This window comes from Carya illinoinensis, chromosome 1 (genome assembly GCF_018687715.1).
Source record: "Carya illinoinensis cultivar Pawnee chromosome 1, C.illinoinensisPawnee_v1, whole genome shotgun sequence".
NCBI lineage: Eukaryota > Viridiplantae > Streptophyta > Magnoliopsida > Fagales > Juglandaceae > Carya > Carya illinoinensis.
In genome coordinates, this window is record NC_056752.1 from 52,861,888 (window position 1) to 52,884,909 (window position 23,022).

The 23,022-nt window shown below is 36.6% G+C and overlaps 5 protein-coding genes across 7 annotated transcripts; 3 read left to right on the forward strand and 2 right to left on the reverse strand.

The window, feature by feature from the left end:
• Positions 1–650: 650 nt before the first annotated feature.
• Positions 651–5,704, reverse strand: LOC122285038 (Golgi SNAP receptor complex member 1-1). The gene is made up of 5 exons (XM_043095332.1): positions 5,383–5,704; positions 4,194–4,433; positions 3,402–3,569; positions 1,382–1,495; positions 651–967 (listed from the first exon to the last, which is right to left on the reverse strand). Exons 1-5 carry the CDS (start codon positions 5,422–5,424, stop codon positions 854–856), a joined length of 678 nt encoding a protein of 225 aa, XP_042951266.1. The 5' UTR covers positions 5,425–5,704; the 3' UTR covers positions 651–853.
• A 4,273-nt stretch (positions 5,705–9,977) lies between these two features.
• LOC122301061 lies at positions 9,978–10,937 on the forward strand. The gene has a single exon (XM_043112140.1). It carries the CDS (start codon positions 9,978–9,980, stop codon positions 10,935–10,937), a length of 960 nt encoding a protein of 319 aa, XP_042968074.1.
• A 931-nt stretch (positions 10,938–11,868) lies between these two features.
• Positions 11,869–15,366, forward strand: LOC122285054 (60S ribosomal protein L7-1). The gene is made up of 7 exons (XM_043095333.1): positions 11,869–12,018; positions 12,116–12,193; positions 12,317–12,520; positions 13,955–14,052; positions 14,135–14,272; positions 14,803–14,905; positions 14,993–15,366. The coding sequence occupies exons 3-7, from the start codon at positions 12,335–12,337 to the stop codon at positions 15,203–15,205; spliced, it is 738 nt and encodes a 245-aa protein (XP_042951267.1). The 5' UTR covers positions 11,869–12,018; positions 12,116–12,193; positions 12,317–12,334; the 3' UTR covers positions 15,206–15,366.
• Positions 15,367–17,257: 1,891 nt separating this feature from the next.
• LOC122285106 lies at positions 17,258–20,152 on the forward strand. The gene is made up of 2 exons (XM_043095337.1): positions 17,258–18,229; positions 19,711–20,152. Exon 1 carries the CDS (start codon positions 17,367–17,369, stop codon positions 17,709–17,711), a length of 345 nt encoding a protein of 114 aa, XP_042951271.1. The 5' UTR covers positions 17,258–17,366; the 3' UTR covers positions 17,712–18,229; positions 19,711–20,152.
• On the reverse strand, positions 19,279–22,923 carry LOC122285070 (aquaporin NIP6-1). Of its 3 annotated transcripts, none has more exons than XM_043095334.1 (6): positions 22,769–22,923; positions 22,235–22,461; positions 21,824–22,048; positions 21,535–21,729; positions 20,382–20,443; positions 19,279–19,940 (listed from the first exon to the last, which is right to left on the reverse strand). In XM_043095334.1, exons 1-6 carry the CDS (start codon positions 22,839–22,841, stop codon positions 19,736–19,738), a joined length of 987 nt encoding a protein of 328 aa, XP_042951268.1. In that variant the 5' UTR covers positions 22,842–22,923; the 3' UTR covers positions 19,279–19,735. The 3 variants fall into 3 exon arrangements, with proteins under 3 accessions (XP_042951268.1, XP_042951270.1, XP_042951269.1); XM_043095336.1 differs by lacking the exon at positions 22,769–22,923 and adding an exon at positions 22,573–22,591; XM_043095335.1 differs by lacking the exon at positions 22,769–22,923 and adding an exon at positions 22,556–22,584.
• Positions 22,924–23,022: the final 99 nt, after the last annotated feature.

Sequence of the window (23,022 nt, forward strand, 5' to 3'; positions counted from 1 at the left end):
AAGATGAGTTTAGATATATTTATAGAAAGTTAAAAATGGTTGTGGGTCCTGAGTGTAAAGAGGTATTAAGTTGAAAAATATTGTAAGTCTCACATGTAAATAAGTTTTGAATTGAGATAAATTTAACAATTTGAAAATTGAATATTTAGATGTTAAATATAACTTAAAATTAGACTAAATTGAGAAGTCCATATTCCAATTGGGGCGTTAGTAATTTAAATTAGAGATAGTTTTGGTTATAACCATTATCTCTTATTCATCCCTACTTTCACCCACACCCCTCTATATCTACTGAGAATTAACAAATACTGTGCGCACTGTATCATCTCATCCTCCATCCTTGTTTATGAGAATTGGAGAGAATCTCAATTATATCCATTGAGACTGAAGCATCCAAGACCATCAACAACTTATTCTATGTAAGCTTTAACTACCAGAAAATTCATGAGTATCACCCAAATAGAAAAAGTTACCTAGAAATACCTTAGTTGAATGGTTCATCGATGAATTCCCAAATCGCATGCATTGGGCTGACAGAGAAGTTTCCTTGAGAAATTGCTTGCTAGTAATTTTTCTTCAGGGCTTTCTTTTTTTTTTTTTGCTCGTTTCATTTATTTATGGCACAAATAAATTGAAAAAAAAAAAAAAGATTTGAGTAATGAAGAAATTATGAACTTCACTGCGGATTGCAAGTTGTTACAGATATGAAGAGAATATAATGCACTGCCCACCGAAAAACAAAATCCCATCTCAAAAACAGAAGAGGATGCCCTCAACCAGAAAAAGAGTATCAATGTAAGAATACAAGTTCACCACAAGCACCGGCAAGGAAAAAAGAACACTAATATTAACCTCATTTGCTCAACCAGTAGATAAAAATGAGAAATGTGCACACGGATGCAACAAGTGAAAGTATAATGGTATCCATAGACTTTTTCCTCTTTATTGCTGAGAGTATGCTATTAACCTGCACCATCATGTCAAAGTAGAATGTCAATCAACAAGACGAGTATAAACAGTTTATATCTTTTCTCTCTTTTTATCAGGTCTCCGGTTTTCCATGGCATCGTGTGGGTGTAATATTGGGCAGAAGCTGATGGAGATTCAAGAATCCCGTGAAATATGAATTTTGATCCCAACATGTTGCAAATTGTGCATAAGATGAAAAAAATCCTACTATTCGTAGGACAATAGAAGAATTCTATCTTAGCAAATACCAAACCCCCCCCCCCCCCCCCCCCCCCCCCCCCCTTCTCCAAAAAATTAAAAAAAAAAAAAAAACACGTAAAAATTGAAACAACCCAGCTGGAAGACTTTCAAGATTTTATGTAATTAACAGAACATAGTAGAAGTATCTATGAGGACAACAAAGTCCACATACCGTTGGGAGGCGGCTGCTAACATTGCTGAGCTTTGAATTGATGCCACCAAAAGTGGAACGTTGGATGACAAGTGAACCAAGCGTTGCTTGAGCTTGCGAAATCACAGTATCCATCTGCAGAATCATAGCATGAGCTGAGAGCAGGCAATTCATTATAAGCAGAAGTTGAAAACTAATATATGTTTTTCCCCTCAAGTATAAGTACTCACCAAAATAGAATCACTTTACGAAAAACTTTGTAAATGCGTCCACAATAAATAATCCACACAACAGAAACCATTGAAATACAAACAACCTTCAACTCAAGGGTTCATATTATTCAGCCACTTAAACCACAAGGCTACAAGGTCAGAGAGCCAGACCAAGATTGTCACCACTCCAACAAAACATTTTCAGAACGACATACTTGACCAATAAATCTTGACCATCGAATTTGATTAAGCAAGTATTGGCCTGGATAATAGGAAAGAAATTTTTCACCCCCGGGATAGCCGATGTTCCTGGACACCAGGTGCCAAAAAAAGAAAAAGAAAAAGAAAAAAGAAAAGAACAAAACTTTTCAGTTCCCAAGCTAGAACAGAAGTAGCAATGAATCAATCCCCTCCCTTCCTCTGTTTTTAATTTTTTTACTTCAAACAACACGAAACTCATTCCATCAGAAGACAAAGGAGAAATACCTGTGCCTTTATTTAATAGCATGGATGCCATAGGGACAAGGATGGCAGTCAGGATAGTGAAACTCTTCACACAACCACTCCCATATGTTTAAGATCCAAGCCGGTGTGGAAGTTTTTGTTTTTCAACACATGGATTATTTTTTGTGGGATTCGTACTTCACCAAGCCTACTACTGACTTATGATGTGTTTACAATGCTTAATATGCCAAAATATCATATTTAGACATTACAAATATTCCATTTGTTACAAAAAGGGAGAAATTGCAAAAGTAATCAGGTGACCATCCTTCTGTCTAGTCTTTGACAAGAAAAGAACAAGATATATATTGTGGCTACAACTTAATCAACACATAATTCTAAACATCGGGTGTGAGTTTGACACATGCAAATAACAACTGCTACAAACAGGAAAACAAATATAGCATATTGAAGTAATCAGAGTAACAACCCCGCTTCATTGGTAATAAGCCAGATATATTGTTAGGTCCAAATAGGCACAAGGCAGGTTCACCATAATAAAAATCAACCCATCCTACACCTATTTCATACCCCCCGTACTGAGTACAGAAGTTGGTGAATGGGACCCTGCATTGTTGGGAAGGGAGAAGTTTTTGCCTTCTACAATAATTTCAAGGAACTCCAATTGTAACCATGACTAGTCCTTTGGGAGTATAGGGCCAGATATGGCTTAGACTTTCCTTGAATCACTAAAAATATTATAAAACCTAATCCCAGACATAAGTGTGAGACTTGAGCCATGATACTTACAACAGAATGACCTGAAGAGGATATCAGAAATTTAAGAAAAGTAAATACTCCACGCTGACTATAGGAGGTGGTGAATGAGATACCTCATTGATTAGTTTGCCCCCCTTTATAATGATTATAAGGGCCTTGAATTATAATTCTGACTGATCATTTTAGAATAAACCCATATGTGATTTCCATGGGTTGTTACAACATGTCCCATCAAATTTCTTACCAAAGAAATATTATGTCAAACCTAAACAAGGGCAAGGATCGCCAGATCATTTCCATATTCCCTTAGAAGCATAGGCAAAAATAAAATAAAATCACTTCATTACAAATTCAGGAACCCATCCACACATACATGAGCTGCAACACTAAAAAAGTAAAGAATATATGTGTAAATTCTAGCGTGAATCCATTCAAAGGAATGAATGCAATCATTAATTGCTTTGTTAATTCCTCATTCTCAGCGAACCACTAAATTACAAAATTGATTAAATCTAATCTCACACTTCATACAAAACCTAAAATTCATCCAATAGAGGACAAGCACACACACAAATAAGAGAGGTACCATTTGAAGTTAACTATACCTGTCCTGTATTTCGGCTAATAGATGCATGCTCTTTTAGGAGTGCTTGCTCACCAGAACCAACACCCTCTTCCAAGTCTAATCTTGTGCGATCAAACTCTCTAAAATCCTCAAGAAGTGAAGCGTGTTCCTTCTTAGCTCTAAGGCTGGAGCGGAGACGATAAAACTCCTGCACTTCAATCATGTCTAACTAAAAGTTGGCATCTGATAGGTTCAATCTAAGTAAATAAATACTATAACGTAGCAAACAGAAATCCCAATTGATTAATAAAAATTACAGTAAAACTAAGAATGGTAAGTAGATAAGCTGCTTCAGTGGCCTCTACAGCATGAGGCCAAGCTCAAAAACAAAATTCTTCCTAATGTAGGGGGGTTGTATGAAGCTTAAGAAGGTGCGATTGGTCAACCATAATAGTTAAATAGCCACCAATCTTCACTTTCCAGTAAACTCAGATCAAATACTGCTTAAGTTCTTCTCTCTCCTTCTTTCAAACAGAGATCCAGGGCAGAATAGATGCATGTGTTACAACAGCACAAGAACAGGCCCTAAGAGTAATCCTCTTGCTGTTGATTTTGGTGAGCAGGGAGCTTATACCCCTATGATTTACCCATCAAGTCAGCAGAAAGCACATGAAAGACAAAAAGGACAAAAGAAAAAGATAGTATAACCCTTTTGAAACAATGCAAAAAATCTTCAAGACCCCTTACACGAAGACAATATCCCCTACTACAAAGTTTGATTCAAATTCATTTTAAATGATCCAGCTAAACATCAAATAAGAAGCCATGCTACCTGAGTGAGATCTTGCAGAATCTCCTGGTGCCTAGTCAACGTGTGAGAAACCATTTCTGTTCCCCCTGATGATACCCAAGCTTGCATCTGTGAATTAACTTTCTGTAGCTGTTTTAACAGTCGATCTATCCCAGATTCAAGATCATTCTCTGAAGTATCATTTTTTGCAGGGACCTTTGTAGAAACCGATTTACGATATGAATTCATTTGCTCATCCAACTGAGCTTCAAGCTTCCGAGCCTGCAATCACATATGGATAAAATATTCAGTGGAGGAAATTGCATTTAGTACCTAGCATGAATTAGGTGAGACCAGAAAATGTACACAAAAAAACCGTAATGCATTCCCTGCTCAATAGATGTAAATATTTTAAATGGCATGTCCAATGACAAATGGAGAACAGGCTGAAGGAACAGTTGTACAGAAAAGTTCCCGCAGAAACCCCTCCTTAAGCTTATGCAATCAAAACAAATTAAAGCATCTTCTGAAGTTCGCATATTCTGTGATTGCATTTTTTTTATTATTATAATCGATTGCATTTCATATTGGAATCAGCTACCATCTCTCATGGTCTACATATTCAACCATCCAAGACAATCTTCTATGCACCATCTAAACCTAACCGGTACCTATAAGCTTCTAATACATCTGCAACTAGCAATTCATTTATTTTCAAAAAGACCCATTTACTATGTATTATTTGACTGACTAATCCTTTGTAACGGAATGGGTGAAGGGTCAGATGTTTTGGCAATTCCTCACGGGGTATGAATCAAGATAATTTGAATCGGAGCTCTAGACGCTTCATTCCCAGCAAATAACTAAAACTAGTGCGACTCATAAATTATCTGCCTCGGGATTTTATTACAATAACTACATCATCCCTTGGAAAAAAATAAATATAATTTCTTCGTTATATGCTTCATCTCACAAACTAAAATCAAATCAAATCAAATAAAAAATTAAAAAAAATGAAGCGTAAAATAAGCTATAACAAGTTGATTCAAACATGCATATTCCCCGATCAGAAGAACCTCCAATTCCGGCTGCCGACAAACCGAAGGAAACAAAAGCAAACGTTTTAACATATGTTATCACATATTTCCGATTTAGATTATCGTCTACGATAATCTTTCAACAAGCAAATATAATTTAAAGAGAAATTTGAAAGGATGAGAACCGATCGGACCTGTTTGCGAAGGGCATCCCAGGAGCTAGGCACATCCATCATTCCTCCAAATCCTCTTTATCTGTGGAAAATTCTGGAACGTACTCCTGTTCCTCCTCGTCGTCCTCTTTCTTCTCCGGAGGGATTTGGACTTCAAGGGGTTGTTCGGCAACAAGGACAGATCTTCTGCTTTTCTTAACGGCAATTTGGCACTCAGATCCTAACCAACGGAGTGATTGCGTGTTCCTCAATTTTCAGAATAAATACTATTTCCCTTTTAATTCGATATTAAAAGGGAAATGCGATATAACAAAGGAAAATGCTCACGACACGGGTGATTTCACGGACGCATGGCAACGAAGAAACAGTGTTGCAGGATCATTTAAAATTGCAAATAGTATTTAATTTTGTTCATAATTTTTTTTTTAAATGTTGCGAGTTTGGTACGTTTTAAAATCATAAATATAATATTTTTTAATAATTATAACTTAAAATTTATTAATTTTAATTTTTAATTGCAATTTGTATGCTCTTTCAATTCTCAAAGTAATACTCATTTGATCAAATGTTGGTAATGTTCCTTTCAACATTGTCAAACCATTAATGTTGAGCACCGTTACTAGACATAAAATATTTGATTATTTATTTTTTTTTTATTTTTTTAAAAAAACAACATCTACTATTAGAAATATGCATGTCTGTGTCTGTCCGTGAAATTGGCAAAAGTTACAAATTACAACGTTGTTGCAATTTAAATCCAAAGTAATAAAATTCATAGATTACATTCTTAATTTATTAAAAATGAAATTTTATGAATTTTGTTTTCCAATTAAAAGTGTAACCGGTTTAATTCGGTCTAATTTTGTATAAATTTGATATCAAACTAATATATACCGGTTTTATATTTTCAAAAATCGATCTCGGACAGGTTATTATCCTAAATCGGTACTTTCAGCTTTATCAGTTCCGAGCCGGTTTAATCTGATTTTTCAATTTTAATCAAGTATTGATGTCATAAAAAAAGATAATTTTTTAATGTATACTAATTAACTAAAGTAAAATGTAATTTATATACTAATATATATTAGTCTTACTAATGTATTACATATTTATTAAAATGAATATATTGAAAATTTATTAGATCATAAAATATAATTAATATATATATTTTATATTAATAACGTATGATCAAACAAATATTTAAATTTAAGATTAAATTTATATTATAAATTATAATATAAAATTATTTCATATATAATTATATATTAAACATTTTATATAATATTAAAAATTAATTTATATATATATATATTTTATAAACCGGTTGTGCTGAAAAGCCAAGAACTAAAATTTGATCGAATTTTTAAAATGTAAGAACCTCAAATTTTCACCCCTCTCCCAACTTCCTAAAAGAGAGGTATTTTAAAATACCTCATATTTCTTCTTCTTTTCTTCTTCCTCTTACCAACCCTCGAACCATGGTTCTAGCGGAAGAAGCTACGCTAAATACGTGCTAGTTACCACCGAAGTTCGAGTAAGGCTGGTGACAGCACATTGGTTATTTTATTATTTATAAAGTAGGTATATTCTAACTCAGCCTGCTATTTCTATCCTCTGTAACCACTGAGAAGGTGGACTAGTCCATGGGCTTTTGTTCTTCCTATTGGTTGGTTTAAATTTACAAATCGAAAGCCCAGGAAACTTTTATTCGAATTTAATTTACCAGTATAAATCATTACATTAGTCTAATATATAAAAAATAAAAAATTTGTTTTGCAGTTCTAAATGAGAAACTGAGTATGCAGTTCTATTGATAAATAAGAATAAAAGGAAAAAAATATATTATTTTAAAAAAGATATTATTATAATTTTAAAATTCTTTTAAACATAACTGTATGAATTTATATGAGCAGTCTCTAAATAAGGATCGTATATAGACAAAGTCTAGAAATGTGAGAATTTCATGATAGTTCACTTGGGACAAAATCAAATTATAAAGATAGAGATCAATTGTTTTTTTTTCATTTAATTATTCAACTTATAATATAAAATATTACGATTTATCTTAACTTCTTTCATTTATATTCACGATGACTTACATTACACTTTTTAAATTATTTTACAGATAATTCATTTAAATAAAAAGATTTACTTAAAAAATATGATACATAAGAGACAATTTAAGATGGCATACGAAAAACAATGGGCTCTACTATTAAATGCCTACTTGAATATTAATACAACTAGTAGGAGCGCATGCGATGCATGCGACTGTCTCCCTTTATTTGAAATTTGAAGAAAAATACGATAAGATATTGAATAGATATATCAAACACAACCTTATCCTCTCTAATCCTAGACAAAAGAGATGTCCATGTTTTAAGTTGGACTAGAATGAATTATTTTCGGATTCAAACGCTGAAGAACAATCATTACTAAAACCCAAAATGACTTCTCCTTAACCAAAATGCAGGAAGTAGAAGGGCCAGAAAATGTTGCAGAAATTAAAAAATTACAGCAGGAGGTGGGAAAGCTGTTGGAGCAGGAGGATGTGAAGTGGAGACAAAGGGCAAAGAGGAATTGGTATAGTCAAGGGGACAAGAACACCAAGTTTTCTCATGCATGTGCCAGTCAAAGGAAGAGGAAAAATAAAATTGTTTCTGTATTAGATTCTCAATCAATACTGAGAGAAGAAGATGCAGAAATAGCTGAGGCTTTTAGATCCCATTTTTCTGAAGTTTACAAGTCTGAAGATCCTTCAAGAAGTATAATGGAGAGGTGTGTGGAGTCATTAGAGGAAAGGGTTACGGGTGGAATGAGGGATGAGCTGGAAAAATGTTTTACCAGGGAGGAAGTGGAGTGTGCATTGAAACAAATGGGGCCATATAAATCCCCTGGTCCTGATGGGTTTAGTGCGTGTTTTTACCAATCTTTCTGGTGCACTGTAGGGAAGAAGGTTTGTGATGCAGTCTTATCTTTTTTAAATGGGGGGAAGCTGGAGAAGTCCTTGAATCATACTTATGTGGCTTTAATTCCAAAGATTTCAGATCCAAAGAAGGTAGGGGATTTTAGACCGATAAGTTTGTGCAATGTTTTGTATAAATTGATTGCTAAGACTATGGCAAATAGGCTGAAGAAAGTGTTGCAAAATATTGTTTCAAAAAATCAGAGTGCCTTTATCCCGGGTAGGCTGATTTCAGATAATATAATTGCGGCTTATGAAACTTTGCATTCAATGAAGACAAGGCTGAAAGGGAGGGTAGGCAGTATGGCTCTAAAATTGGATATTTCCAAAGCTTATGACAGAGTGGAATGGCCTTTCTTGAAGTGTGTAATGGAGAAACTGGGTTTTGGAGCCAGATGGGTTAACATGATAATGGAATGTGTTTCTTCAGTTTCATATGCTGTTCTTGTTAATGGAGAGCCAGGGCAAGTGATTCATCCTACAAGAGGGCTTAGGCAGGGGGATCCACTATCCCCCTACCTGTTTATACTATGTGCTGAGGGTTTGAGTGCATTATTAAATGGGGCTGCTGAAAGGGGGGAGATAAAGGGTGTAGCGGTGGCAAGGGGAGGAATGAAACTCACACACTTGTTATTTGCTGATGATTGCATCATTTTTGGAAGGGCATGTTGGGAAGAATGGCAGAAAATCAATGGAATCTTGAAGTTGTATGAGGAAGCATCAGGCCAAAGTCTGAATAAGCAGAAAACCTCTATTATTTTTAGCTCAAATGGAAGTAGAGTGGATTGGGATAGAATTGTAAATGACTTGGGAGCTAGAGTGCAGAACAATTATGAAAAGTATTTAGGTTTACCTACAATGATAGGTAGATCAAAGTACAATACCTTTCGGGGTATAAAGGACAGAGTCTGGCTTAAGATCAGTAACTGGAAGAATCAATTTCTAACGCCAGCAGGGAAGGAAATTCTGCTAAAAGCAGTGATTCAGGCGATCCCAACTTACCATATGAGTGTTTTTCTGTTACCAAAAAGGCTGTGTATGGAACTTGCTGGTCTTATGTCTAAGTTATGGTGGGGGCATAAGGAAAATGACAAGAAGATAAAATGGATGAGCTGGGGTAAGATGGGGGTGTCAAAATTTAATGGTGGCTTGGGTTTCAGAGAGTTGGAGAGTTTTAACAAAGCTCTTCTAGCTAAACAAGTTTGGAGAATTCTAATTAATCCTAGTTCAATTGCTGCAAGGGTGTTAAAAGACAAGTATTTCAAATATACCAGTGTCTTGAATGCAAAATTAGGAGCTTATCCATCGATAATTTGGAGAAGCTTTAGAAGTTCTCTTGAGCTCTTGAAGGGTGGGTTAGTTTGGAGAGTGGGGGATGGCAAGTTAATAAAAGTTTGGGGGGATAAGTGGATTCCTACACATTCTTCTTACAAAGTCCAATCTCCAGTAAGAATTCTGGAACCAGATGCAAGGGTAGACCAGTTGATAGAAGATGGGAAGTGGAAGTCTGAGTTGGTTAAGAAGATCTTTATAGAGGAAGAAGCAGAAATTATCCTCAGCATTCCTGTAAGTCAATCAAAGATGGCTGATAAACAAATTTGGGCCCCTTCGAAGAAAGGTCAGTATACTAAAATCAGCTTATCATTTTGAAATGAGTAGAAAGAGATCAGAAAGTGGGGAATCTTCATACGGTTGTGGTGAGATCAAGGGGTGGAAGGGTATTTGGCAAATGAATGCCCCGGGGGTTGTGAAAATGTTTATATGGAAAGCTATAAACAACTGTTTGCCAACCAAGTGGAACCTATACAAGAGAAAAGTTACTGAAAATCCCTTTTGTCCTATCTGTGTTAAAAGTGAAGAATCTGTTTGTCATGTTCTATGGAGTTGTCCAGCTGCGGTGGATGTATGGGCAGAGGTAAACAGTCCTGTTCAAAAATGGCCGAGGGGGGAGGCAGATTTGGGACAATTATGGTGTAAGGTGGTTGAAAAATGTAGTGAGAAGGAAGTGGTGTTAATAGCTATGGTTATGCGCAATATATGGCTGAGAAGAAATTCTTTTGTTTTTGAAGAGATGTTCTCCAGTCCAAGTGCAATCTGGAATAGAGCAAAGGCTAGTATAGAAGCATATCAGGAGGCTCAAAGTAGACCTATTAAGGATGCAGAACAGACTCAGATACAGAGAAAAAGGGTCAGATGGAAGGCTCCTAGGGAGAGGGTGGTGAAGATTAATTGGGATGCTGCCTATGATTCAAAAAGTAAGAGGATGGGAATAGGGGTGGTTGTTCGGGATGCAGAAGGGGAAGTGTTGGTCTCTTTGTGCAAAACAAGTCTTCATTCAGTGTCTGTTGCTGCAACTGAAGCAGATGCTTTGTGGCGTGCTTTAATTCTTTGTACAGAGCTGAACATTGGGGAGGCTATCTTGGAGGGAGATGCTTTGAGTATTATTCAAGCTGTGTGTAGCAGGGAGGAAAGATGGGAATGGCATGGTCAGAGATTAGAAGACATCAGAGAGCTAATAAGGAGAAGACCCTTGTGGAGGGTGATACATACGTATAGAGAAGGAAATTTAGTAGCTGGTTTTTTTAGCAAAATATGCTCTGAATATAGATGATGAGAAAGTGTGGATGGAAGATTGCCCAAAGGGCTGTGAGAGTCTTATTCTACGGGATAAGTCTTGTAATTTGAATACGTTTTGAGAAATATAATGGATACAGGTTTATGATTTCAAAAAAAAAAAAAGTTGGACTAGAATGAATTATTTTCGGATTCAAACGCTGAAGAACAATCATTACTAAAACCAACTCGATCGGGATGCATACTTTGTTAAGATCTATGCCTCTCCACTTTCCATTTTGACCATTTCAACTTGAAGTAGTGCCCATGATCATAAGTGCGATGATAGGTAATAAAGTGGAGAACCATTTTGCAGAAGTATTTTATACTCTCTTTTCCTATGGAACATACTGTGCACATGATAAAATTGGTTATGGCATGTTAAGCTGGAATTCAAATCATATGAAATTAAATTTGTGTTTCCTATGTGTCAAACTTAAGCTAACCCATTTAATTAAACAGTTTCAAATCCTTTAACTATGAATTTGTTATTTTCGTATTGGTTTTAAATATGACTTATGAGTTGCAATAAAAAATTATCAGTTGTGAATATAGCATGTTAAGTCAACTCGCTCAACACTAATATGCATTTTTCTTTTTTAGATTCGTGCAAATAAAAAAATAATAATGATATTTATATAATACATTTCACAATACACTTTTAAAATGAAGATATTTTTATAAAGTGATATTATTTTTATAAAATATTTTACAAAAATAGTCATCATTTTAAAACATAATTACGTAATTATGTAAAGTATTGTAAAAAATTACGCGTGTTTATCATTTGTTTCTAAAAACAATTCCAACCATTCTGCATGCAATTAATAAACCCGATCATTACGGTCTAGTTAATCGTACAAAAGGCCCATGTATGGCCACTTTGGGTCTATATGTAAACCTAAAGCAGCCCAACTTGAGATGATCTTTGGGTCTTTTGTGGCCCATAAACAGCCTCTCCTCAAAATTGTCTAGGGCTTTGACGCACACGTCCCCCGTTCCTCTTCAGTCTTCTCAAGTCATTTTCTCCCTCTTAATCAGCCTCCTCTCTTCTACCAATCTGCGGCGACATTCACCAGGTAAGCTTCGCATCTGCACTTCTTCTACTTCGGCGTCGGCCTATTCATCTTTGCTCGCCTGAACCGAAGACTTGGGTTTTATTGGGTTTCGTTTCAGTTTTGCTGAGCATTTCCCGTGGACACCGACCAAAGCTCCGCCGCAACGCTCTTGAGATATCTTCTTATCCAGTTGTCGGTAAGCCTTCGCATTCTTCTTATATGGGGTTTCAATTTGGGTTGTTTTTCATTTTGTTATTAGGAAAGTTTTGAAAAAACTAGGCAGAGAAGAATTGAACAACTTTGAATAAATTTGATACAGGGCAGGAAAAAAAACACGATGGCGGAAGAGGAGTCGAAGCCGTTGGCTTACATACCAGAGATAATATTGAAGAAAAGAAAGAGCAATGAAGAATGGGCACTCAAGAGGAAAGCCCAATATGAGGAGAGAAACTCTATCAGGAAGAAAGCCAAGCACGACTTCATCAGAATGCCCGAGGACTTCATCAAAGAGTACCGCACTAGGGTAACCGTTTCTATCTGTATATGCTTGCGTTCCTGTATAGCCGTTTGCTTGTGTGCCCTTTATTTTACTTTATCACAAGGTTTAAGATTGTATTGTTATTGGGAAATACTGATGTTTTTTATAAGCTTTTTTAAAAAAAAAAAAAAACCGATGTAATGTTTCTTTATTTCCTTTTAAGCAGTGGGAATTGGTAGAATTGGGACTGTTTTGATGGGGGGCCATTATTTTGATGGGGGGCCATTATTATGTATCCATCATTTTGATGGGGTTTGAGAGAGTTAGGACTGTTTTTTCTTTACAGACTATCTGTTTAGGAGATTGATATGTTAGAAAAGTTGGAATTGGGGAACCCCAAGGGGTTGGCCCAAGTGGTGAAGGCCTTGGTCTTGGGGCATCACTCCCTTCAAGGTCCAAGGTTCAACATCTCATGGATGCAAACAATCCTCGACACCCCCTGGTGAAAAGTCAGTGATTTAATCAGTTTTGTATAGGGAAACTTCTGAGGCTGCGGTGCACTGGACTAGGGTTTACTCTGTAGAGGTGGATCCGAAAGGCCCTGCCTTGGAGAGGTTCCCGACAAAAAAAATTTGGGATAGGGGAATTAGAAGTTCTCTTTGTAGTGTTCTTTGGAAGATTGAAAACCAGGGTTTCATTTATTTGAGGCGTGGGTTTTTGGGTTAGGCAGTATATAAAAAACTTAGAAAAGTAGTAAATGAGAATATGGCATGAGTTAGTGATTAGTTGGAAATGCTCCATGGCTAAAATATAAGGATGGACTGGAGTATCAGAGACTATGCTGTTAGATGACTAAAATGTCAGGAAGGAATGGAGTATGTAAAACTATGTTAAATGGACTCAGATCGTGTTCATTTAGTTTGTATACTCCCTGTGTACTTGGGCTTTGCCTATTTACGTGGATCAATAAAATCTTTTACCTATCAAAAAAAAAAAAAAAAAAAAAGATCGTGTTCATTTAGTTATGTTGTATTAGGAAATGGAAACGTGTCTTGATTGTTGAAATTGTGATGCTTACACCCTCAAGAATAATGAGGTGTTTACATATCTACCATGTCTGAATACTATATAGGCGCTTTCCCTGTACTTTTCTTCCAAAGTTTGTTATGTTAGACATGCATGTTGTGCAATATTCCCACGGTAGATGTGATGGAGTTTTTTATGGTAACTGAGTGAGAAGCATGCAATATTCATTCAAATGTGTATGCTTATCCAGGTGGTCAATTTATCAGATTGGAAAGATAGTCATGTGTGAGTTTCATTTTAAGCTTAATGTTTTCTAGGTCAGTGTTTCACAAGATACCTGTTCTTGCCTTTTCTGCTATTTAATAATACATTCACTTGCCTAGTCGGCTGTTGAAACTCCGATACGGTTCATATTGAAACTGTTGATGAGTCTTATACTTTGTTTTCATGCAGGAACTGGACCTCATCAAGATGAAACATAGGGTAAAGAGGAAAAGACCGACATCAGTGACAACAAAATCAAAACTGATTTTTGTCATTCGCATACATGGGTGGGATTACTATTGTTTTGTGGTGATTTTGTGTGGTCTGTGCACCTTTTTTTCCCCTTATATATCTGCATTTGTTTCCCAGGAAAAGAGAAATGCATCAAAAAACAAGGAAGGTCTTGTACAATATGAGATTGAGGTCAACGTTCAGTGGTATATTTGTGAAGGCAAATGAAGGGATTATGGAAAAGCTGCAAAGAGTGGAGCCATACGTCACATATGGGTAGGATACACAAGCTTCCTTTTCTAATTCCGATGCAATAAATATAACATACCGAATAAGCTGGAGGATAAATGTACAGTATCTAGAGGGCACTTGAACAATAATGCCAATAAAGCTTTTAGCTTACATTAAGGACTAGGAGTAACTAGCTTTTAGCTTTGTGTTTCTGTTGTTTGCTTGTTTTTCTTCTTTTTATGGACTATTATTTCGTAATACTTTTCCCAAAGTAACTAATTTTTTCCAGGCAGCGTGGACAACTTTTTATTTATAATTTTGGATCAAACCATCAACATTGTCTAGGGGCTTCTACTTTGTTTATTTAAGCTCTATGTGACCACCTTCTTGGATCAGGGATGCTAATAAGCCACAGAAATCCGAGTATCAGGCTCTTTTAAGTTGATTTTCTCCTTTTATACGTGAATTTCCTTGGATTTTGAAATTCAACTTAGGAAGATTATTCTTATGATGCTCTTGCTTGCTGTGCCCCCTATAGTGTTTTGTTATTCTAATGAGATTGCTTGATTGTAAAGATACCCAAATTTAAAGAACATTAAGGAGCTGGTTTGCAAGAAGGGTTATGCAATGATAGACAAGCAGCGGGTTCCCCTCACAGACAATAACATCATTGAACAGGTGTATATATAGTTACTGAATCCTGGAGTCTAAACATCTTTTTGGCCTTAAGTTTCTAATCCTCTTTTCGCCTGTCTTGCGCTGCAGGCATTGGGGAAGTTTGGCATCATATGCATCGAAGATATTGTGCATGAGATCGCTAACGTTGGTCCACATTTCAAGGAGGTTACTGGATTTTTATATCCTTTTAAACTCAAGAAGCCAGAAGGATTGCAAGGAAGCAAAATGTTATACAAGCAAGGGGGAGACACTGGGAATCGTGAAGATCACATCAATGAACTAATCAGTAAGATGAATTAGCTCTAAGAAAGCATGTACTTCATACTCTTAAAACATCTGTAATGTAGTTTATCAACTGCCCCTCAATGACCTTCTGTCGGACTAATCACAATTTTGAAGCTGCTGTTAATTTGGTCTGCTGATTGATATTTATCATTTACGCAACTTTCAGTTGTTCCTAAGGTGAACAGTATCAATCTTTTTTCGTCATTCCAACTTCTAATGAACTTGCTGGGAAAGGAGTTTTGGAAATGCATGTATTAGGATTGATGAAAGCATACTTGTTTGATTATGATTTACAAGACCTCACGCATCTGAGTGAGGCTATTGAGTGTTCCTGGGAATTGAATCTTGATAAGAAGTGATGTACGCCTGTTTCATTACAACATTTCTCACTACTATTCATTACTTTATTATTACTTTTCACCTACTTTTTTTACTATTCATTACTTTTTACCTACTTTTTATTACTATTCATTACTTTATTATTACTTTTCACCTACTTTTTATTACTATTCACAATTCTCTTCAACACTTCTCAACACCCAAACCCACCAGTCATTCATTGTGGAGTGTCAACGGTTTATTTTATGTTTTTTAAGAAATTATACAAAATAAACCTATCAGTGATGTAGCTTTATGAAATAGATATGCTTTATAATAAAAATAATTTTGAAACCAAGGGTCTTATAAGTTACTAAGATGGGAAAGCCAAACTAAATAAAAGACCACGACGGAGGCAAGACAGTTCGAGGTGTTTTTTTTGAGTTCTGCTACAGGTATCCACCAATGGGTACCTTTTGTGGAATCGGTGACGTGGCACGTCAGCAAATGCAGATAAGAACAACATGCCTTTTACTTTCTCTTTTTTTTTTTTTTTTTTTTTTTTTTTTTTTTTTTTTATTTTTCCTTCTTCTCTTTCTCACTCTCTACCTATTCTGCAAACCCCCTACAAAGCCACCAACACAAAGCACATAGCGAAGCTATGATAAGTGTTAAATCGAACAACAACACTAGTTAGAATCTTTTATCCATCTTTCTGCAAGAGAAATAATAGAGAGCATGAGAATGAGATCATAGAAAATATCAGAGGAAGAGAGCACACAGCTATCGTTGGAGACGAAAAGAAAGAAATAGTGCACAAAGTCTAAATCAGGAGTAGCAGAGAAAGATATTAATTATATCTAGAAGGAGGAGGTTTGATGGTCGAGATAAAGTAAAAGCAAGCCCAAATCTTTGGTCGTACTAGCGTGTATTTTATGTAACAAAATCCAGTGTAAAACCAAGGCCGAAAGACCAGATTCATACTCGTTGTTTCTCCAAGGAAATCAAAAGCGATTACTGGGTAAGTCTGTCAAAGTATTGAAGCTATTACGGAATCGTGGACATAGATATAATGAGATAGATGAGGAAAATATTAGAAGAAGATGAAACCGATTTTAGAAAAGAGAAGAAGGAGATGAAATGGACGTTCGATCCGTGGTCTGTGCCCTAATCTCATTTGAAGGAGGGAAGGAGAATCGATGAAGGAGAAATTTTGAAGGGGGAAAGGCAACGAAGAAGGAGAATCGATGAAGGAAAACTGCTACTGCTATGCACCGTTTCATTAATTTGTATCCACGTGGATCCGTGTGCGCGGGGTGTCCCCTTCGACGTGTGTAAATAGTATTTTCCTTTTTTTTTTTTTCCTTTGTACTTTTATGGTGCCATAAATCGAACAAGCTGATATTTCGGTTAATGTTTTCTATAGCAACACAAGGGGAATTTTTTCTCCTTTCTTTCTTTCTAAAAGCTGAATTTTTTCCCTTTCTTTCTTTTAAAAAGCTGCGATAAAACTATAAAATGCTTTATATTTAAAATTAAAAAAATTTTATTCATCATCTTTACATAATATATTTTGAGTGGCAAAGTTATTAAAATAAAGACTTTGCTTATTTTCATAATTATTTTTATCTAATTATTATAATTTTTTAAAATTTTCATATAAAAAAAATAAACAATTTAAATTTTTTAAAATTTTAAATAAATATAATATTAAAATAATATTATTTTAATAATATTTTACTCAACCTCAACTCCTGTCACAGCCCTATCCTCTGCTCTGATCCGAAAAAACAATCCAGCCCGAACCCACACGGCGCTCTTCATTTCCCCGTCTCTCCCATATCCCAGGACGCCAAAAATGCCGAACTACGACGAAGACCCGTGGTGGGCTCCTGATAAGCTTTACCACCTTCTCTTCTGCTTCTCCCTCACCATCCTCTTCTCCTCCCTTTCTTCCCGTTCCCGCTACCCATTCCTCCGCCGCCACTCCATCTCTGTCGGATCCATACTCTCCCTACTCGCCGGTGTCGCCAAGGAGGCCGCTGATCAACTCGGCTTCTTCCTGTCCTCAGGAGCCTCAGTCAAGGACGCCGTCGCTGATCTAATCGGCGTTTTGATCGCTAATCTTATGCTATTGGTGCTCCGGTTTTCGGGTCTACCCGAACACGATACAGTCAAGGTCCAAGAAGTTTCGATTGTGTGAGCGGGTTTTTGGGTCCAGATAGTTCGTGTGGTCGAGTATTTTTTCCGAATGTGTTCGAACGGCGAGTTTGGTTTTGTTCGTGCTTTTGCTGCTCGGCTTCTCGTTCAATCCGATCACAACCCGCGTCTGGTCCGAGAGGTGTTGACAGCTCGAATGCGCAATAGGGTCCGAATGGTTTACAGGGTTGGGTATTTTGTAGAGGTTGTTTGGGTTATTGAAGAGATTCAAGACTTGTTTGGTTGCGAGTAAGTCTGGGAAAAGGAGAGGAAAATCAAAGAGAGTTGAATTTGGACTTTCACGATGTCCTTATATTTGAAATTTAGATAGAACAAAAGGCTTCATTTTTAAGTGAAGGATTTACGAGTGTTGGACATAATTCAGCTTCCAAGTTTCTGTTTTTGGTACGTTTTGTTGCTGAGAGACGCATGAATACTAAAACAGAATAATTTTTGGATTTTGCATAATTTGGGACATGATGGAGAGCAATGAGAAAAATGCAGCTATTGGAATTAATTGAGGTATTTTTTTTCCAGTACATTCTGGTTCTTTTGTAATATTCGAAATCCAGCAATGTTATTTCTTTAGCGTTTCCACATTTGCTCATATACCAAGCTGAGAGTAATAATTTTGATGGCCTCTTTCTGCCTTTCCCTCCGTTTGTTTCATTTTGTGAAATCTGCTTAGCACTCCCTAATGGGCTAATAAACGTGTGATGATATTTTGATACCGTCGTGATGAACTAATGATGCTTACTGAAATGTGGGGTTTTGTTGATGATTCAGTTCTATAACGTAAGAACTTTAATCTCTGAGTAAGTTTGGCTATTGGCAAATTACATAACTTGTCTTTTGATAGCTTGTGAAGATGTAAATCAATATAGATTGAGTTTTGCTACGTAAAAGCAAAGTCGCGCAGTAATCTGCGCATCACTACTGATTCCTTTATATTCAAAATTTAAATTAGCAATATTTTCAATAAAATCTACTTTTTGACCAATCACATTAGATTGATGCACATATTAGTACATAGTTGTGCTTGCAACTAGATTTTTCTATATATATTTGGTATATATTTGTAATATTTGTCAGCATATCTAATGATAATGTGAAAGTATCACCTTTTCCGGATTCTAGGACTATCTACTAATTAGCCCTACCCTTTTGGTTTGTGTTTCTTGGGCTACTCCATATGGATAGCCCTCAGTGTCTCAAATCCCTCCTCTCCTATGGCTATGGGCTAAACCCCACATGTCACCCTTGTAAAGCGGGAGAGGAAACTATGGCTACGGATGCTAGTTAAAAGAATAGGAATTTTCAATTGCAGATCAAACTTTTAACGTGTAGAGGCTTAACTGAGTCTTAATTAGATACCAATGCCCCTAAGATTTTGAAATTGTTATACTTATCAAAAGATTTTGAAATTGTTAATGTAGGAACTCAATGTCAGACTTCCTAAAGCCTCAAATTATGAGATTTCAAAAGCCTAAATCAATTGGTATCTGCCAATAAGTATGAGCCATGAGATCGGTGAGTTCTTAGGTTTATGACTTACACGGTATATGTGTAAATTACCAAGCAAAAAGGAAAATTTCTGTAATATTATTGCTAAACCATCTTTGGATTGTCGTACTTTTGCTGAATGACTCAAGATTTATAGAGGAAGAAATATTACATTAAGATAGATAAGATCAGAATTGTCTATGCGCTTTACATGATCAGAAAGAGCTATAAACATTGTGTAGAGAGAAGATGCTTAAAAGCCCTGAACTTTGTTTTCCGCTGTTTTAGACTGCTATATCTCCACTAACCAGTTCCAATATGTACCTGTTCATGAAATTGAGTTCTCTATCTTCTCATACTCTGTAATTGTCTTTCCCTTTATATGGGAAAGTTATTTATACATATGTATCATTTGTTCGAAGCTGATTTATGAAATATTAATGTTATAATTTGTATATGCCCATCTGTATCTGATTGGAATTTTTACATTATTAATGCAGGTCTGATGACTGGATTGTTGATTAGTCACCTTCTGAAGCTCCTTGTTGTGGAAGGCTTTTCATGATTATCACCATCTTCTTCTGGCAGCTTGACAGCAGAGTAGGTTCCTGCCCCACACAGCGCCCCGAGGATGGGAGCACTAAGGTAGACCCATATGGCTTTGTAGTTGTTCGCCGCAATGGCTGGCCCTAGTGTTCTCACCGGATTCATTGAACCTCCTGTTGTTGGCCTATAAGATACCACAAAAGAAAAGATCTCAATAGATGATCCGAAGTATTGTGCTTCAAATTTTTAGGCAATCAACATCCCTTTAAATTGCATTACTGAATCCTGTTTATATTTTGGCTTAGAAAAAAAAGGATCTTGTGTTTGTGACATTGAGGGTAGCCAAATATTAAGGTGTTTTCCTCCTACGTAATAATGATGGTGTTTTTCCTTTCATTGCCAAGTCTTTTATGAATGGACACGCGGTGTCGTCTTTTATGCCGTTTTTATAGGAAGAAAGTATCATTTGAGTACGAGCTAAATAGCACAATTTTTTAGCTGTTGAAAATCTTGTTAAACCTATGAATCCAAAAGACACATGCAATGCACTCGAGATTGTTAATTAGGATTTGTTGCAAGGAAATCGCTCAGCTTATTTCTAATAAGAGCTAGAGATCTGACATACCCGGCCACAAGTATGTTGAGCATGACAGTACCTCCTGCCGCGATTCCCGCCAACTCTCCCACCTGTTGAAGAATCATGATGCAGAATAAGTATATTTGATCAATATTGTCACCCCCAACAAATTGGCTAAAATATAAATACTAGCACCCCCCAAAAAAACTAGCAAAATCCTGAAAGAACAGATCCTGGAAGAATTTAATTAAGTTTTTTTTTTCCTCAAACCTGTTTCGATACGAAAGGAAATAGCTGAATCCACAAAACATGTTGGATGATTTACAGTGATAACTCAAATTCGCAAGTGAAGTGGTGCGGGGGATCTTGCAAAGGTATTTGATGAGTTATCTGCTTAATCAAGAGCTATGAGATATTGTGAACTTCTATGCACGTACATATGTACATATATATATATATATATAATTGAAATATCAGATGTGAATATGACTATATATATATGCAATACCTTATCTTGTGTCTTGGAACGTGTTCTCTATATTGGCCTTGATTTTAGTGAAATCGACAACTTGTACTAGGATATTATATTTATCGGGAGGTGGAACTTGCATGGTGCCGACCATTATATATTGAGTCTTGTCTTATTTTAAAGGAGAGCCTTGCGTCTATTGGAAGTTTTCTCAGCAGCCTAGCTAGCAGGATCTGTCTAGGTAATGAACTGAACATAATTAAAAAATAAAAAAGGAAGTAGAAATAATTATGGTTTTTAAATTACGACATCACAATCGTAAGTTTGATCGAACGATTTTTTTTTATATTTTGTGAATACATTTTAATTTCGTAGCTGGTGAAAAGAAATGACTTTATTTTGTCGTTAATCCCCCCACTTCTCGATTCACGGTTTGTCATGGTAAAAAAAATGGGAGGTTTCTTTCTTTCTTTTTAATTTTTTGTTTTAATTTTAATGGGAGGTTTCGGATCTCTATAGAAAAATATCTGAATTTATTTCAAGGAAAATAAATTTGAATTGCCAAATATATGTACACATGATCAATGAAACGCCACATATATACAGGAACTGTTTGTGCGTTTTTTCCACCCTCATCAGCTACATATCCATCGATCCAAGCCTAGCAGTTTGTGTCGTAAAAAATATGCTTTTCTTGCACACACATATATAATATAGAAAGGAGTTGCTTACAGCTCTTGTGTCGGTGGCTACGGCGGTGATAACAAACATGAGGTTGAAGCTGATCACGAACTCCAAGGCAAAAGCTTGACCATATGTCCCTGAAGGAACAGTGACTCCCCCTCCCATTGTGGGGTGGAAAATCCCTTTTAGTGCAAATGCAGCACAGATGGATGCCAGTGACTGCGCTCCAATGTACATGGGCACCTGCCAAAGTAATAAAACCTAGTGTTACAAAGAGACTTTTTAGAGATGCAATGAAAGCGCATTGGCTAGCTTTGAAAAGGAATTTTGTCACTACTTGTTTCCATGGGAAGTGTTTTAGAGCAGCAAAAGCAATGGTGACGGCTGGGTTGAGATGAGCTCCTGAGATGTGTCCCGTTGAGAGAATGACAATCATAACCGCTAGGCCGGCTGAAACAGCGCAGCCAAGCAGGCCTTCTGAGCCTTGTGTCTTTTGGTTCACAATGGGCGTGGCCGTTGAAGCAAGGATTAGTATGAGAGTGCCTATGAACTCTGCTCCAATCTGCAGGTTTTGGCATGAACACACCAACAATAACAACGCAATTGAAATACGGGTTAGTTTGTCTCTCACTGACCTATGAAAATAAACGCGATGTGAACTTATGGACCAGTTTTGATTTTGAGCTCTTGACATAGAAAGTTCTGCGTGTGTGTGTGATATACTGCCTTTTCTGCAAATACTACGTACCTTTTTTGCAAGTGGGATAGGAGGGGGTGGCAACGAGCAAGAAACTTTGGGTAAGGTGCCTTCTTCCATGCCCCATTGCTCAACGCTGAAGCACTTGCAACCCTTGAGAAGGGATCTCCTTCCATTCCCACTTCTCTCTGGCTTAAACCCACCAAAGAGCGGAGCACCTGGGGTCCCTGGTGTCGCAGGCGTCGAAGGTGCAGATGGAACTTCCTCATTATCCATCACTGCAAAGCAAAAAGCAAAACAAAAATTAGTTAAATTAATACTAACAACCAAAGCTAGAGAGGGAGATCTCAGAGCGAGGGAGGAAATAGAGACAGTTTGACTCTCAGTACCCTTGGTTTTGAAGAGCGTACCGAGTGTATGGCATTTATAGTGGGAGGGGAGTTGACTTAGGGAATCCCAAGAAAACAAAAAAAAATAAATAAAAAATAAAAAGAGAACGGAAATTAGTGGTTGCAAGTGCTGGAGATGGAGAGATGGAGATGGAGATGGAGATGGAGATGGAGATGGGAAAGGAAGTGGCTGTACCTGTGGAAGTGGGTTGTGGGACATTGCGTCGAGTCATGAATTTGCGACTTCGGAAAGAGGCCGCTTTTAACATGGGACATGAATTGTGGTTTTCCTGTCTCTGCTACAGAAGGATTCTACTTCTTTTTTTCCGTTTTTCTACTATTCAATTTCTACACACAAATAATAGAGCCCGGCCTCATTAAGAGTAGGTTAATTTATGCGTGACTACGAAACAAAGCGCGAGATAGGTGGCGTGCATGCAATCATGGTAG